Here is a 15,573-nt window from a genome sequence, read left to right on the forward strand (position 1 = left end):
TTGTTAAACACACAATCTCTAAGATATTTTTCATTCTTTTATGTCACTAAACATTGTTGGGAACTATTGATTTGAATTTCTATTCACAATAACAATAATAGTCTACACAGTTCATCACTAATGCATTTGATGGCTGGCTTGTTATCAAATTATAATGATGGGTGATTATACTGACGTTTTTGAAACTAGTCTGTGTTTTCATGCTCAGATAGCATAAAGGTGGTAATGTAAATAATTAAAATTAGTATTCTCGGAGGCTGTTACCAATTCCCAGTTTTCCCTTTGGATTTAGGCCCTCATCCTACAAACACTTGAGTGTGTGCATAGCTTTACTCAGGAACAGTCCTGTAGATTTCAGTGTGACAGTCCATGTGAATAAAGTTGCTCAGATGCTTGTGTTTGCCAGATTGAGGGCTTTTCAAATGGCAAGATTCTCAAAAGCACCTGTGTGACTTAGGAACGCAAGTCCCATAAATTTTCAGTTGGATTTATGCAGTTAAGTACTTGTGAAAAATCCCATCTTAAAGTTATTGAACACTGACAGCGCTGTTTACCATTGGAATAATATTCAGAAATTTAATTAGCTAAATGGAATATTCTTAAAACAAAGGATGGAGTTGTTGTAGCATTGTGCTGAGAACCTATGAATCAGGAGTAAGGTCTTGTTTCCCCAGCTTATGCCAGTGTCGTCCAAGGCGTGACGATGACTTGCTCAATGGTGAGGGAAGTGGTGCCATTGCTGACTCGTGCAATCTCTTCAGAACGTTCCCCGGATCACAACTGTAGTGGTGTCATGAAAAAGCCAAAAAGGGGGTTCCATTGCAGAGACTGCCAAGAGAGGACAGTGATAGATATGGGGGAATGTGGAGTGGGGAAAAAAAATTTCTTTATGTAGTATTACAGATATCTAAAATGTACTGACATGTTTTAAAAAACAAAACAACATAAACTTTTTTTGCTTTTCTACTGGAATACCATATATATCTATATTTCTTTATATTGTAGTGTTTATATGTGTGGTACTAGAAGATTTATCTGGTGTTGCTCAGGTCTTTAACTCAATTAGGATTTTTTTTCTTCATTTAAATAGTTGCTCTGGGCTGGGAATGAGGGGTTCAGTGTGCAGGGTGCCCTGGGGAGAGAGGACTACACCAGCCCCCATCAGCTTGTGGCAAGCAGCTTATGCTCCCCAGTCAGTGTAAAGAATGCAGCAAACTGCACTTTCCCCTTGCTCCCTGATGAAAGGGAACAGTCAGCAGTGTTCCCATATGAACTGTAGGAGTGGGGGGTGGGACTCTTAAAGAGCACCTGAGGGGTGATAGGTCTGGGGTTGTGGCAGTCATGGGAGAGGGGGTAACCCACAGCCAGCTCCTTTCACATGCGTGGTGATTGTCTCTTTTCTGTGGGGTGTTAGGAAAAGCAGTCCCATTCCAGGCACATTCTATTTTCCTGGCACAACCGAACTTTTCCTTTGCTTTAACTTATGGTAGGAGAAAGCTCTGTACCAAATTTGGTGATCCTATCTCTTACCATTTAGGAGTTCTTGAACATATAGACAGATACACACAGACAAATGCAGTTCTCTCCAAAGTATAGTAGATATGTATGTCTATCATAGTGAAACCCTGCAAATGTAATCATTGCTTACCTAGCAGATCAAATGGTAGACAGAATTTTCTATTGTCAGGGTAAAAAAAGCATACATCACACCTTTTGTTCATGTATTTTAGATGAAAAAAATAAACCTTCAAGATAACTGCAATTATATTTTGAATACGGACAGTATGCATTTCTTCTGCAGAAATTCTATGGATTCCTTGATTTCATAGTGCCTTTACAATTTTCAAGTATCTCAGAGTCACAAAAATTAAAACATTAAGGTAAATACCACTTTTAAAATAATGTAGCCATTGACATCTTTTGTGGCTAATAACTACAGTCAGTAGTTTTCATGTTTAATGATTATGCATTATACCTTAATTCATCATTACACATATTCAGTAGCTCTTGAAAGAACATGATCAATAAATTATTGGATTTAGATCTGTTGTTAGTGATATTTTTCAGAAGTTATTGTTTGAATAGATGACTTCTGCCACATTTTTTCTTTGCTTGTAATCACCCAAGATTTTCTATTTTGATCAGCTCAGTAGCATGAAGCACTAAGAGCTCCCAGCAAACGCCTGCTACAGATAGGCATGTATCTAGGCAACAGCTGCTATGTGTAAAATAAAACTTGGTTGGAGACATAGGAAAGGTATTGTCTATTTGAGGAGAGTCAAATGTTATATAAATTTTGTTGTAAGGAGTCCAAAAACGGACATAATTCAGTAATACAATAATCTTGGAATGTATTTTATTTTGGTTTTCAAACTAAAAATTACACAGGTAATCACCCTGTGCATCTGTTTGTGCAGTACTTTTTACATGGATGCAAGTACTGAAATACCTAAGACAACTGCTCCTCATTACGGTCTTCTCTTTTTATCTAGACAGTTTTTGTAAAGTGCCTGTAAATACCCTCAAAGTAGTGTGATGCAAATAAGCCCAGTTTTAGTTGTCTTAAAATGGGTGGGAAGACTTGGGGAGCAAGGAGTTACTTAATGCAGGTACAGGTGGTAGAACTATTTCCTACGAGCTTATTTCACACTTGATAATGGACACACATAAAAAGAGCCCATTCTTCATTTCTTCTATGTCCTTGGATGGCAACTGGATGTATAAAGGAATACAGAATAAGGACAAATTCCAACCTGGTGTAAATGTGGAACTATAAAAAAAGTCTGTTCCAACATTAGCAATAGTGTAAATGTTTATGTGATTTTCTGGTCAGGGCAAGTGGTAAATAGCATAATCCATGCTGATTGGGCATTTGGTGATAGGAGAGTTTAAACCAATGTGGTAGAACAAGGAACACAGTTAAGAGGAGACTAAGGTAAAGCAGATCCCTGAGCTGTATATGAGAAATGCATAATCTGACCTTTTATGGCTAAATAGGATAAGATCATATAGTATAAATCAGCATATTGTTAATGACATCAATGAAGCTATGCTGGTTTAAGGCATCTCAAGATGTGGCCCATAGTATCAGCTGTAGAATAAGTTCATGCTTTAGACTATACCCTGAGATAACATTGACAGACACTCTTCAGACATTAAATCACAGTTTAATGTCTATATAAACAAAGAGGACCCTATTTTATTTAACAGTCTCCTCTTCAATGCTTTATTATCTATACCAGAGGTGAGCAAACTTTTTATGTTGGTCCCCACTTTTCATCCTTGCAATTAGCAGGGCTCCCCCAACCTGACTAATGTAGTCCAAACTCATGGAAATTTGGGTTTAGGTTCATATGAAAAAAAATTCTTTTAGCACAGGTAAGAAAATAAGCATGTAGGATGTAAAAACTGTATCAATCAGTATACAAATGTGACTATACATGCGTAAAACAGCAGTATATTTTAACATTTGTAATGAGATGGATGAGCCTGAGACCTAGAAGCAAATCTTGCTTCTCCCTGCTTACAGATTTTGTATTTGTATGGCTAAGGGATCAGTGCTTAATGGAAGTTTTGGCTAAGTAAGACTGTCAAGAGTGTGTACTCTTACAAAATTTCACATCTCCCCGAACAGGACCCACCCCCCCACCTTGCTCGACCCTGATACAAACAACTGTTGTATTAAATTAGCTCAATTACCATGTTATCTTCTCGTGGAAGCATGGATACTAAAGGACATGTTAAAATATTCAGCATATATATTTTTTTCAGTGCTAAGGATCTTGTCCATATTGCTAAACCCAGGGTTGTCACCCAATTCAGACGGGGCCATTTAGCGATCTGAGGCAAATAGTTTAAAAAAAAAAAGAAGAAGAAGAAAGAAAGGGAGGGTGCTTGGTCCTGCCAAGAGGGCAGGGGACTGGACTTGATGACCTCCCAAGGTCCTTTCCACTTGTATGAGATGTGTATCTCCATCTTCCACCTGACTGTAGCTCACCCTATGTCAGCCACCACTGTGCTAGGCTGTATGTGTGTAGGTTGTTTTGTTTCTTGTTTTTTTAAATACAGATATAGGGCTGATCCCTTAGACATACAAATACAAAAATAAATCACAGAAGACAGATCTATTTCAGTAAGCAGAAGTTTCAAAATGGCAACCTTGATGTCATATAACTGTATTTAATGTGATTGTAAAATGAAACGTGTTTGTGTGGCAATAATGTCCATTGCTATGAGCTTTGAACGTTACTTATATTTAAACTATTTTGTCTTTACACAGCAAGTTCTGGATTTTAAAAGGGTTGTTTATGTATTTATTTGCTGAAAGAGAATATTTAGTAACATTTAAAAATGTTAGATAATACATAACGTTTCTGTTTTGAACGTTCTCAAGAATAACACAGGACTTCGTTCTGCAAAAGCACTTGAATAATTTTGCTCATGGAAGATGGTGTTCGTGAAGGGAGTAAAGTTAAGTATGTTTTCTTAAAGTGCTAGCTCCATTGGTTAAAGGCTTTTTTGTTTTTGTTTTAAATGATGTTATTGACACTTACAAATGCCAAACTAGTAAGGACCTCAGACTAAACACTTTTTGAAATGGGCTGAGATTCCACAGAACAATTACTTTATGCTGTATTCCATTCTCTTACTTCATTTTACCTGACCAAACTGGATATCTCCATGGTAACATATTTGTATTTCTTTTGCAGCTTAATATAAAACATCATAAAGTGTATTTTTAGCATGAAGAATGCTATGTGAGTAAACTAATTCAGTTTATACTGGCTACATGGACAGGCCCAATAGAAATCTGCTTATTTTGACCTGAGCTCCCATATATGGTATGTGACTATCCCAAGATTGCATTTCTGCATTAAACAAAATGCAACCCTAGGTATGTTTGCAGCTTGACGTTGTCTTGTAAGCTTTGGCAAAACGGTTTGTTTTCCTGAGGTGCTTTCTTCAAAAATTGTCAGTTACTTGGATATGATAGCCAGAAGATGTTTCTCATCTAGAAGGATGGCTTTCATTAGTTAAATTTAAGGTAAGGCTATTTTACCAGTGCATTATATAGCAACACATTTTGTCAAAGAAGAAACATTTTAAATCTGTTTATTCCAGATAAGGCTAAATATTATTTAGTATATTAGAACTGGCATAGTTTCAAGCATTTCTGTTGCAAATAATCAAACTTGGATTATTTTTTGCTGTAAAGGTATGGAAAGTATAAAGCATAAACTAGCTGAAAAATATTTTTAAAAAGAGCAAAATGATCCAAGAAATCTTGTAAAAAATTCATTACTACATATTACATATTTATTGCTTTACATTTAATTTGTTTGTTTGAATGATGAATAAACAAACATTCAATAATAATAATTTAAGACCTCTGAAATGATTTTATATTCAAATATTATTTCGTATTAATTCAACTTTCAGTATTTGGTAATCTAAACTTTACTATTGCAGTGTTAAATTAATGTCAGTTCTAACTCCTTTGAACTATGTGGATGTACATTTCCTCTTATTTCATTGGAAATGGCCATTACTGTTTTTTTTGTTTTTTAAAAAAACAATAAAACATTAATACTGATAACTGAGTCGCAATACTGTAAAATACAAGTCAAATACCTTGTAATCTCAATTATGATTGTTTTGAGACATACAGGTATTTCACATGTATCTGCATGTTCTGCACTGTTAGAAGCTTCCAGATACTGTGTTAAATAGTTTAAAATTGCATTGGGCAGACTTCAGTAAGAAAAAAGTTAAGCGGTGTGAGCACAGACATTTTCTTTTTCCAAGTAATCTTTGAATTTGTGAACTTTGCTATCAAGTATCTATCAAAACTGCCTGTCTGCGCTTTTATATTTTGCGTGCTCAGAGTTTCTCTGAATATCCAAGTTGTTTAGGTTCGCTTACTGAAGTAGTGTTTGTTTAATTCCAGCTTTTCTATTTCTTGTAGCTTTTCTTTACACCTAGCTTAATGGAAATAGGCACATTGAAACCGATTTAAAATTATGTGATTGAATAAAAAGTCCCCACTACTTTGTCTTGTGAGAAGCAGAAAAAGATGGGGAAAAATCGTGTGTAATTGCCACCAGAAGATAGGAATGGCTGGGAGAGAAAGACACAGTGGTTGTTGACAGAGCGTTTGAGCTGTGCTCCTCACCCACAGCTGTTTATTCAGATACCATAGGCGCCTTCATTTACATACTAAATTTTGCTATAGCAGCACGGTCGAGTCAGACAGCACAGAGCTCATTTCAACTGTTACATTTAAACCAATAAGGTTAGGACAAGAGAATAGCTGTGGTTTGCATTACAAAAACAAAACAAAAAGCCCTGAGGCTACATGGGCAGACCTACAAGACTGAGCAAACAAATAGGAGGGATGAAGATTCTGCTGTTTCTTTGTCTAAAGCTCTCAGATATTATCTGCTGCTATTCAGTGGTGGGAACAGCACATTGCTCAAAGCTGTTACTAACCAAAACAGTGGGAGCTGCTGGTGCAGAGTTTGGTGCTAGACACAAACTCCCCAGTGCCACTTCCGACTCTAAGTCTTCCTGTGAAAGTCCACTTGGTGGTTTTTCTTTCTGGAGAACTTACCCCCCTCCCCCCGACGCTTTTTTCAGGCAGAGCCTGCAGCAGCAATCGCACCAGATTTTGCTGTGAGCTCGGGTTTGCCCTCCAGAGACGCTTCACTTCTGTTCTCGTGGTCGAGTGAGAGCTACTAAAAAGCAGGGCAGCCGGCAGCCGAGCTCAGCACTGTATTTTACCCAGGAATAAAGTTATGTGAGGAATGGTGGTTTAAGTCAGAGAACGTGAAGGGAGCCCATAAAGCTGGTGGACACAGCAGATCCAATCACTGTAAGTACAAACCGGCTGTTTTAAAAATTGCATGGAGTGACAACAGCTGTCCTGTGATGCAAAGCAAGAAGAAAACACTGAGTCTTTTCTGCTGAAGCTTAAGGAAAACCCCAAACCCTCATGAACTGGCCTAATGCGAAACAATGTGTACTTTTCCAAGTATTTAAGCAACTTGGTATGAGATCCCATTCATAAGTGCTTACTCTGATTCATTATTAGGTGAATACTCAATTATAAATCAATAATGTTAACAGTTAGTTTTTGCCATATTTCAGGCTTGGCTTGTAGGTTTCCGGGAAAGCAGATGTGACATGGCTCTATTTATTGTATTCAGAGTTTTGTTCCTTCTGTTTGATTTCCTGTAGTGGTTTGTAGTGGTTCATTGAAAATAAATAACATGATGTTGAGTTGTTAGGGGGAAAAAGGAGGGGAGGGTCCTGGGTGCTGGAACAATGTTTATAGTTGGGGGTGCTGGGAGCCACTGAACCAAACTTTAAGTCCTGTATATAGTGGAAGCCCCTTCAAGTCAGAGGGTGCTGCAGCATCCCCCACCACCCCTAGTTTAAGCACCTTTGGGGAGGGTATAGTAAATCTATGGACCGGTATATCAGAGGTGCAAGAACATGACAGATTATGAAATTTGAAGGAAGAATGCATGACAGAAATCTTGACAGTACTTTCTGAAGCAGGAAATCCTTTAAGTTTAATATGTTTAATTTTCCAAACATGAGCCAAAACATGCAATTCCCCAAATGAGAACTTTTCAAGAGGACAGAATAAACATCTACACAGCTAAAATATGTGACGTTTATTGACATTTTATGTGGGTCGTTTAGTGTTAAGAACTTAGAATCAGGAAGTTAAAACTCTTTAAAGTATCATTAAATTTTACATCTTGCTTTTGAGCAATCAAGACTTGCAAAATTTTCACGCGTATATGTTTCTTAAGGTGTTTTTGACAAACAATAATAAAATGGATGACAGTCTGCTCTAATAAAAGACTTATTCTGCAAAAGTAAAGGTGTCACTGTCTTTAAAATCATTCCTTAGATGCATATATATTTCAATGAAGAGACAAGATGGAAAACTAACAAAATTTAAGAACCAATACAATTTGTAACTTTTTCATACTGTTTGTCTTTTAAATAATTAAAAAAAATTAGATGGGAAGATTTTCTAAATATTTTCTGTGTGATCAGAATTCTTTTTGCGCCCGTCATACTTTTCTGAATAAATTTAATTAACAGTGCCTTACTGACATTTTCACCAAAGTATTTTAGATAGTTAAAGGTTTATAAATGTGTGTGTATGTATACTCACCCATATATAATACTCACAAGTCATAGAATTACTTGCTGCTTGAATATTCCTAATATCCAGTATATTCTACTATAGAGCAGCCGTTGTCTTTCAAACCTGAAAAATCTGTGCGGTGACAGACACAGAAACCTAACTGAGCCACTCTTCACTATCTGCAGTACACAGCATAAGAGCGTGCAACTCCAAAGGCAAGGTTATCATTTTCTAAGTTTTGATAGATGTAAAATGTTTCTTAAGAGCCAAAAAATGCTTTAAAGGCCAGAAAATTAATGCGTCATTTTTAAATTTCTGTATATGTTAGACGTATTGACACAACGTGGTACTAGTCTCCCAAAGAGAATAATTCTGTTCACATTTCAGTCGTATGTCAAATTGTTTCATTTGTAAGTTTTGAAAATAGGAGAATAAAAGGGAGCATTTAAAAATAGTGTTTAAAAATAGAGAGCTATGATCATCTGTTTCTGGTCTGTCTGAAAATTATTCCGTCTAACCTTGTCTTTGAAGTAAGCACTTAAATTAAGAAAACTGGACTTCTCCATATATGTTATATATTTCAGCATACTGGTGGGATATCAGAGGAGTGAAAGTGTGATGAAAGAGTTTGTCAGATTGTAAGGTGATTTTTTTCCGTAGTATGTTTTTCCTTTATTTTCTCCACATATAGCTTTTGATAATTATATTTATTTGTGAATGGAGTATGTTGTCAAGAGAAAAAGAATATACATTTTTCAAAACAGCATGTTTTTTTCTGTTGAAAAAGACAGTATTTTCCAGTGAGGAAATATTCTGAATAGAAAATTGCCATTGTCTTTGAGATTTTTGGGTAGAGAAGAACTGTGGTTGGAAAAAAAAAATCCTAGCTCATAAGCCAGCTATATTTATTTGGATAAGCATAATTTTTTCACTTTGATAATTTATTTTCAGATGGAAAAATGTTTTAAATTATAGTCATTTTATAAAAATTGCTTTTAGCAAGCAAAAATAGTCTGTGGAAAACCCATAATTTAGACAAGTACCTACATTTTATTTGCTCTGTGCTGCTGAGATTTAGAATCCCTTCCCATTTACAGTTTACTTTTCACAGAACATTATTAACTTTTTGGCTTCATACATGATCTTCTGTCAGATGCTTTTGATTTGTAATTTAGCAAAGTATAATAAACAGTGCAAAAGTCATGAATTTTCCTCCGCATCCTGAGCTCTGTGGTAGGGAAAATGTGATAAAATGTGTACCTTAAGTCTTGTTTGATGATCTCTCAAAGTAAGTTTGCCTTCTGGAAATAATTTCTGGGGTTGAAGAGCATGGTATTAACAGATTTAATGTGGCTATTCCGTGGATTGGTGGAGTACTATATGAGGTTTAACAAAATGAGAGAGACAAATTGAACGTCAACAAAACCTACATCTGTGAAGAATTATAAATTTAATTAGTAAAAAAAGGCAAACTTAAAATACCTCATTAAGTAATCAGAATTTGATGTTTCTGGTTTAAGATTTTTAAAGGAGTGAATTTTAAGTAGCTGTGCTATTATTGGCCTTTCTTTTTCTTGTCATCTATGATGGAATCCCAGAATCTGTGGACCAATTTAAAGATGAAGAGGTAAATGTTACTTACAATAATAAACTTATAAGTAGTAATAATTTATGATGCATTTTGAAGGATCCGTATGCCATTTGTCATTTTGGGCAATTTTAGCCTACTCAGGATGCAGTGTGTGAGCGACGGCCAAAAAAAAAAATCCATTTTTTTTTAATGTTCCTCTTGAATGGACTCTTAAGGCCAAAATATTTTCCCCTTTACTTAAGGAATTATAAAATATATTTCAGAACTTCATTTATGTAGATACCTTTTGGTAAAGGTGGGCAGTCATAAAAGAGTGAGCCAACGCCACCCAGAAATGTGTTTTTCTCCCTAGTCATCATAAGTTTCTTTCTTTACTACATGTAATTTTGTGCCACACATAAAAAACTGAATGCATGTGAAGTGTAACATTTTGTAAACTGTAACTAATTTCACTCACATCTGTGTCTAATTGTTGTCTGCATTCACATTCTTGAGAGTAGATTTATTTTTCCTGGACCACTATGTGGATTCAGCTGACCAGCCTAAGTGAGGATTAGTTGTTTTAAAGTTATTTTGATTAAAGAGTCATTTTTAAATATGGTAATGCACAACACATGGTTTAAATAATCCTTAAGATACAAAGGAATATATCTGAAGTATGCCTAATGAAAATGAAGATCATGGATATAAATTTTATGATTTGTGAGAATATAAAAGGACATATAATGTATATATTTATTTTCTAGGCTATCTCTAATTAAAAAAAACACAGGAGAGCTGATTTTTCAACTTAAATGAATCTGAAGGTTTTTTTTTTAAATAATAAAATCTGTTATTTTGAGAGTGATTATATTTTTGTTAATTTTTTTATTTTGGAATCAAAATAGGATTAAATGCTTTTCAGAAGATGGTAAAGTAATAATAATATTAAAAGTGTAATTCTGAGACCAAGCCTTTTAGTTAATTTATATATAAATAAAACTTGAAAAAGGAAAATATTTTTCTTGTGTTCATCTGAGATGTATTTTAAATGACCTTCCACATTACTAAGCAGAGATAGCTCTTAAAACAAAGTTAGTTCTCACCTATAATTTATTCCAGGTGTAGAGAAGTACCAATAGAGGAACATATATCCTAAAGGCATTCTGTTTCAGTTTGTGGAGTTAAGAGTAAAAAAGCTTCCATCTCACATTTGTCTATTTTTCTTTTTTTTAGTCAAAAAAGTATGGTGTAAGCGCGGTAAACACACGGAGGATATTTCAGTTTGTTTGGCCTTAATTAAAATAATTGAAAAGAATACCATGCAATACTTCAAATTCACAATAATAAAAAGGCTGAAATTTTTGTGTATGCATTATTGTATGCTTTTTGACATCACTTGTAATTATATAGTTTGCCTGGCTGCTCCTAGCAGTGGTTTACCCTTCCTAAAGTAGTAATTCTGTGATTAAAAATAAAAACTACACACACCTAAGTGAGATTGGCTTGGATGATTTTTAAGGAACTTAAAATGCTCATCTTTCTTGTCTTTGTTCTGTGATCATCGAAGAGATGTCAGTTCAGGTTGAACGGAAATGCACGTGAAAGATTCTGAATGTAGACATTTAAACAATGTATAACCTGGGTGGAAAACTTTGTGCCTTCAAGCCAATGGCCTATCTTCACCCCAGCATTATCACCTGCTGGTAATTGTTACTGGCTTTACAGAAGAGTTTTCTACAGAGGCAATTCATTAAGTGAGATCCAGCAGAATTCACATTCATAAGGGGTATTTCTGATCACATCAAATGAAAATATATCAGCCAGTTGGAGGTTTTGAAGTGATTGGTTTTTATTAAACTCTAAAGACTGCTAATTGGTTTCCACTGTAAAATCCAAGCTTCCTTCCAAATCTCAGGATGACCAAAAGTGAACAGTGGGAGTTCACGCTAGCTATCTTTTTAACAAGAGAACTACAGAATCTTCTAAAATAGGTGTCTGACATTCTTGCAGATCATTAGAAACCTTAGCAATAGAACTCTGTCGTGAAGAAGTGTGTTTTCTTCTGCTTTCTAATCCACTTTATTTTGCAGTATGTTGACTGCTTTTCAAAAACTAATTTGCACTGTTTAGAGATGGACACTAGTTGATCATAAGATTTTTAACTCTATATAGCAGATGTACTTCCCATTTTAAGAAAGTATCTGATCTCATGAATTTTAAGTGACATACAGAAGATGAGGAAGAAAACCAGCATAATAAAGTTAAGAAACTGTTGAGTTAAAGAGTGGGAGGGAGATATATTTCAGCCAGTAATAACAAAAGAGGAAAGATCTTCTGAGGATGCTGAGTTTTACTGCTTGAGCTACTTCTGTACAACATGTTCCCTGTGTTAACACCTACCTTTCTCCAGACACCTCTTTCTAGCTACCTTAGCAAGGCTGCTTTGCATGTTGATTGAGGGGAGGGGTAATCCAGTTTGCAGCTGTCATAGGCTGGTGATGAATCACTATCCCGTCATTTGGCTGCCTTTCCCCTGACATGGAGAGGAGGGGGATGGACCTGCAGGAGGAAACAACAGTTGAGACTTCAATTTAAAGACAATATGCCTTTCCCTGTTGCAGTATTCACCTTTTCTTTTGGTTAAAGGACAGTATTGTCATCTCAGTAATATGCTTCATTAGATTAAGTTCTGACATTAAAATGGAATCATAGTGGCTTCTATTTGTCTCCCGGGTTTGCAGGTGCAAAAATCCCAAACCAGTTCAGATGTTGCTGTTTTCTCACATTGCAGGTAAGGATATGATTGATATTTGGTCTCTCTATGAAAAGTACTGCTTAAAAGAGAGGGTTTTTTTTTAACTTCAGGTAAAAGTACATGTCTATTACAATTTTTCACTTGAAACTGAAGAATATTACATCAATGGTTGGTGACATCTTATGTGAATTAATACAATAAAGTCTGTAAAGGATGAATACATTCATATTTTTCATTTAAATGTTAGATACTCCCTTTTTAAAAACAAAAACAGTAGTGAGTTAAGATTAAACAAATGTATTAAAGACTTCTACAATAAAATCCCATTATAAATGTGAAAAATCAAATGGTTGAAACATTTGTGCTTAAGCATGTTTACACTTCCAGTGTGGAAAGGAAAAGAAGTTTTGTATATTTTAAATAAATATTTAAAAGCGACTTTGCTATAATTTTTAAACTAGAAACAGTCCAAGTTCAAATACGTTGGTGGAAAAGTATATTATGTACATTTTATATCAGAAGAGATTATTTAGAAAAAGTAGGTCATTAGCATTATCATGTGTTTTTGAAACAATGGAAACTGAAGCAGTGTACACTACATATACAGGTTTAACAAATGCAGGATGAGAGATTCATATCTGTGATCATGGCCACACACCTGTTTTCCTTTTTAAAAACTGTTAATTGTTGAAAGTAAGCTATTTGTGAGAAATTTAGCTGCTTACCGCATAAATGTTGATTTTTTTAATTGAATCTGAATTGTTCTTGTTTTATTTTAACTAAGTGACAGCTGAGCTATTGTGGAGTGTTAGGGCATACCAAGGACTGTAAGGATTCACTGTAGGTTGCCTTATCCCTTTTCAATTGGGCACGCTTTATGTAATCCACAAAGCAAACAAGTGAGCAGACATAATAGTGTTTTAATGCTGCATTTGTTTCAACGGAAACAGAGGAACAATTAAGTAGTTTGCCAGAGTAAACACATACATCAGGAATATCTCATTCCCTGTCACTAGACTATAGGTTTCAACAATTGCTTCAAGTGTTTTATTTGGTTTGGAGGCACATTAAATTCCAATTGGGTGGTAAATTTTGAGAAAGCACAGGGTTATCTTATTGCTAAGGGAATACATTATTTTACACATTGATGAAACTACCCATTATGCATAATTTTAAAAGTGTAAGGTAAAAATCTTCTAGGCATAATTTCATATGTTTATATTTTACTCTGTTAAGAGTTATAATATTAGATGTGACTGTCATGGGTTGAATATATGGAGTGACAACACATGACTTTACACTTTGATGCTGAGAAAAAAAATCATGACAGGGAAAACTGTTGACTATTTACAAAATATTTTATTAACAAGTAAAAATAAGGGGTTTGAAGTTGTTTGGACAATTCCTCCGTAATTAAAGTTGAATGTAACAGTACAATTATCTGCACTTTGGTTTTAGGTCTATGGAAATGCAGGATCTAGCCAGCCCACATAGCCGACTGAGTGGTAGTAGTGAATCCCCCAGTGGGCCAAAACTTGATAACTCTCATATAAACAGTAATTCCATGACACCCAATGGCACAGAAGGTGAGTTACCATTTTCTCTGACTATGCTTCGTGCTCTATTCTTTCACCAGAGATTTTCTGTCTTAAAGACTGGTGGAACAGTTATGTATAGAGAATTGTACAATTTTAGGTGTTCCATCTTTATATAGTATGGTGTATAAAGGCTATGTTTAGTGTTTGTCAGTAGTTAATATCAGTGGCTTTCAGCAACAGCTCTCATACCGTGTTTATATTCCCGTGACATATTTGCAATACATTTGAATATTATGTTGCTCAAATCAAAACAGTTGAAACCCATCAACAAAATATTTGCATTTTAGTGATAAGAGGAAAAGGAAATATCTACAGTTAGCTGCTGTAACAAGTAAATTATAAGCAATCATTACCATTTCTCTGTTCTAATTTTGGATTTGCATTTTGTACAAGTTACTACATTTATGAGAGCTTTTCCATATGGGCTAATACAAAGCTGTCCTTAAAAATTGTGTTGATATTTCCTAAAGATAATTTGATAGGCTGTATTCTGCTTTCACTTCTCTTGTGGCATGTCCACATTTCAAATAATTATAATAATTCAGTAAAGGTTAAAATATGTTATATATTTTTTATGATTTGATGAAAAGAGGAGGAATAGCAGAAACAAAGAGCAATTGACCTATCAACTGGCTATCTTTGTTCGCAGTGTAATACTAAAAGTAACTCACTTACCCTACAAATAATGCCTTCTGTGAAAATGAAGTGTTCATATAATTGTGGAAAACAGCCTTTAGTACAACCCTCCAGCAAAAGATTGAGAGTTTGTAATATATTTACAAAACTGAAACATAATATCACATTTTTGATAAAGCAGATTTTATAACCTATATCTGAGTTTTTCTTGTAAAGATACATGTTAAAAGCCAGTATATAAATAACAAGCCAGACTGTTTTTAGATTATGTATATGTATTAAATTCTTCCAGGAAAGACATCTGTCAGTACGATTAGATGTCCCACCTAAGCTCCCCAAACACCTCTGTTATCCATTCAAATTGGAGTTGACTGTACTTTGGGTTGGTTTATGGCAAGCTGACACTCAGTTATAGTGGAGTTGTGTACAATTCACTTTATGCTACTGGTACAAAATTTACCATTAAATTTAAGATGTTTTTAATTCTAATAAACTATAGTGTTAACCTCTAGATGTTCTTTTTGTTTTGTTTTTAAATAAATGTGTATGTGTGATTGTGATATTACCATTATTTTAATTGAGGTAGAAAAATTTAATATTTCATTCCCCACAAAAGATTTTTCTGTCATTTAAATGTTATCAGATGTACTTTTGGGTCAGGGTAAGTGTCTCATTTTCAACGGTTACTTGGGTACCTGAGAACCTAAATTCCACTGACTTTCAGTGGATCTTAGGATCCTAAATGGTATCAGAAAATAGGACTTAGGCACTTTGGAAAATGTAACCCATAGCTTAATATCATTAAACCAACACATAGTTATTAATAATCTGAGTTCAAAGCCTAGAT

General features: G+C 34.8%; 1 protein-coding gene across 10 annotated transcripts in view; it reads left to right on the top strand.

Moving 5' to 3' along the window:
- EYA1 (EYA transcriptional coactivator and phosphatase 1) overlaps positions 1-15,573 on the top strand; it is a 276,879-nt gene that overhangs the window by 138,880 nt on the left and 122,426 nt on the right. For 7 of the 10 annotated variants that reach the window (XM_074987087.1, XM_074987091.1, XM_074987092.1 and 4 more), the window contains 2 exons: positions 12,479-12,528; positions 13,951-14,078. In XM_074987087.1, coding sequence (XP_074843188.1) covers positions 12,479-12,528; positions 13,951-14,078 — 178 coding nt within the window. Of the gene's footprint in view, positions 1-4,440; positions 4,471-4,709; positions 5,045-5,681; positions 6,872-10,623; positions 12,529-13,950; positions 14,079-15,573 lie in introns of those variants that run through there. The other 3 variants (XM_074987093.1, XM_074987094.1, XM_074987095.1) reach the window with 3 other exon arrangements.

This window comes from Carettochelys insculpta, chromosome 2 (assembly GCF_033958435.1).
Source record: "Carettochelys insculpta isolate YL-2023 chromosome 2, ASM3395843v1, whole genome shotgun sequence".
NCBI lineage: Eukaryota > Metazoa > Chordata > Testudines > Carettochelyidae > Carettochelys > Carettochelys insculpta.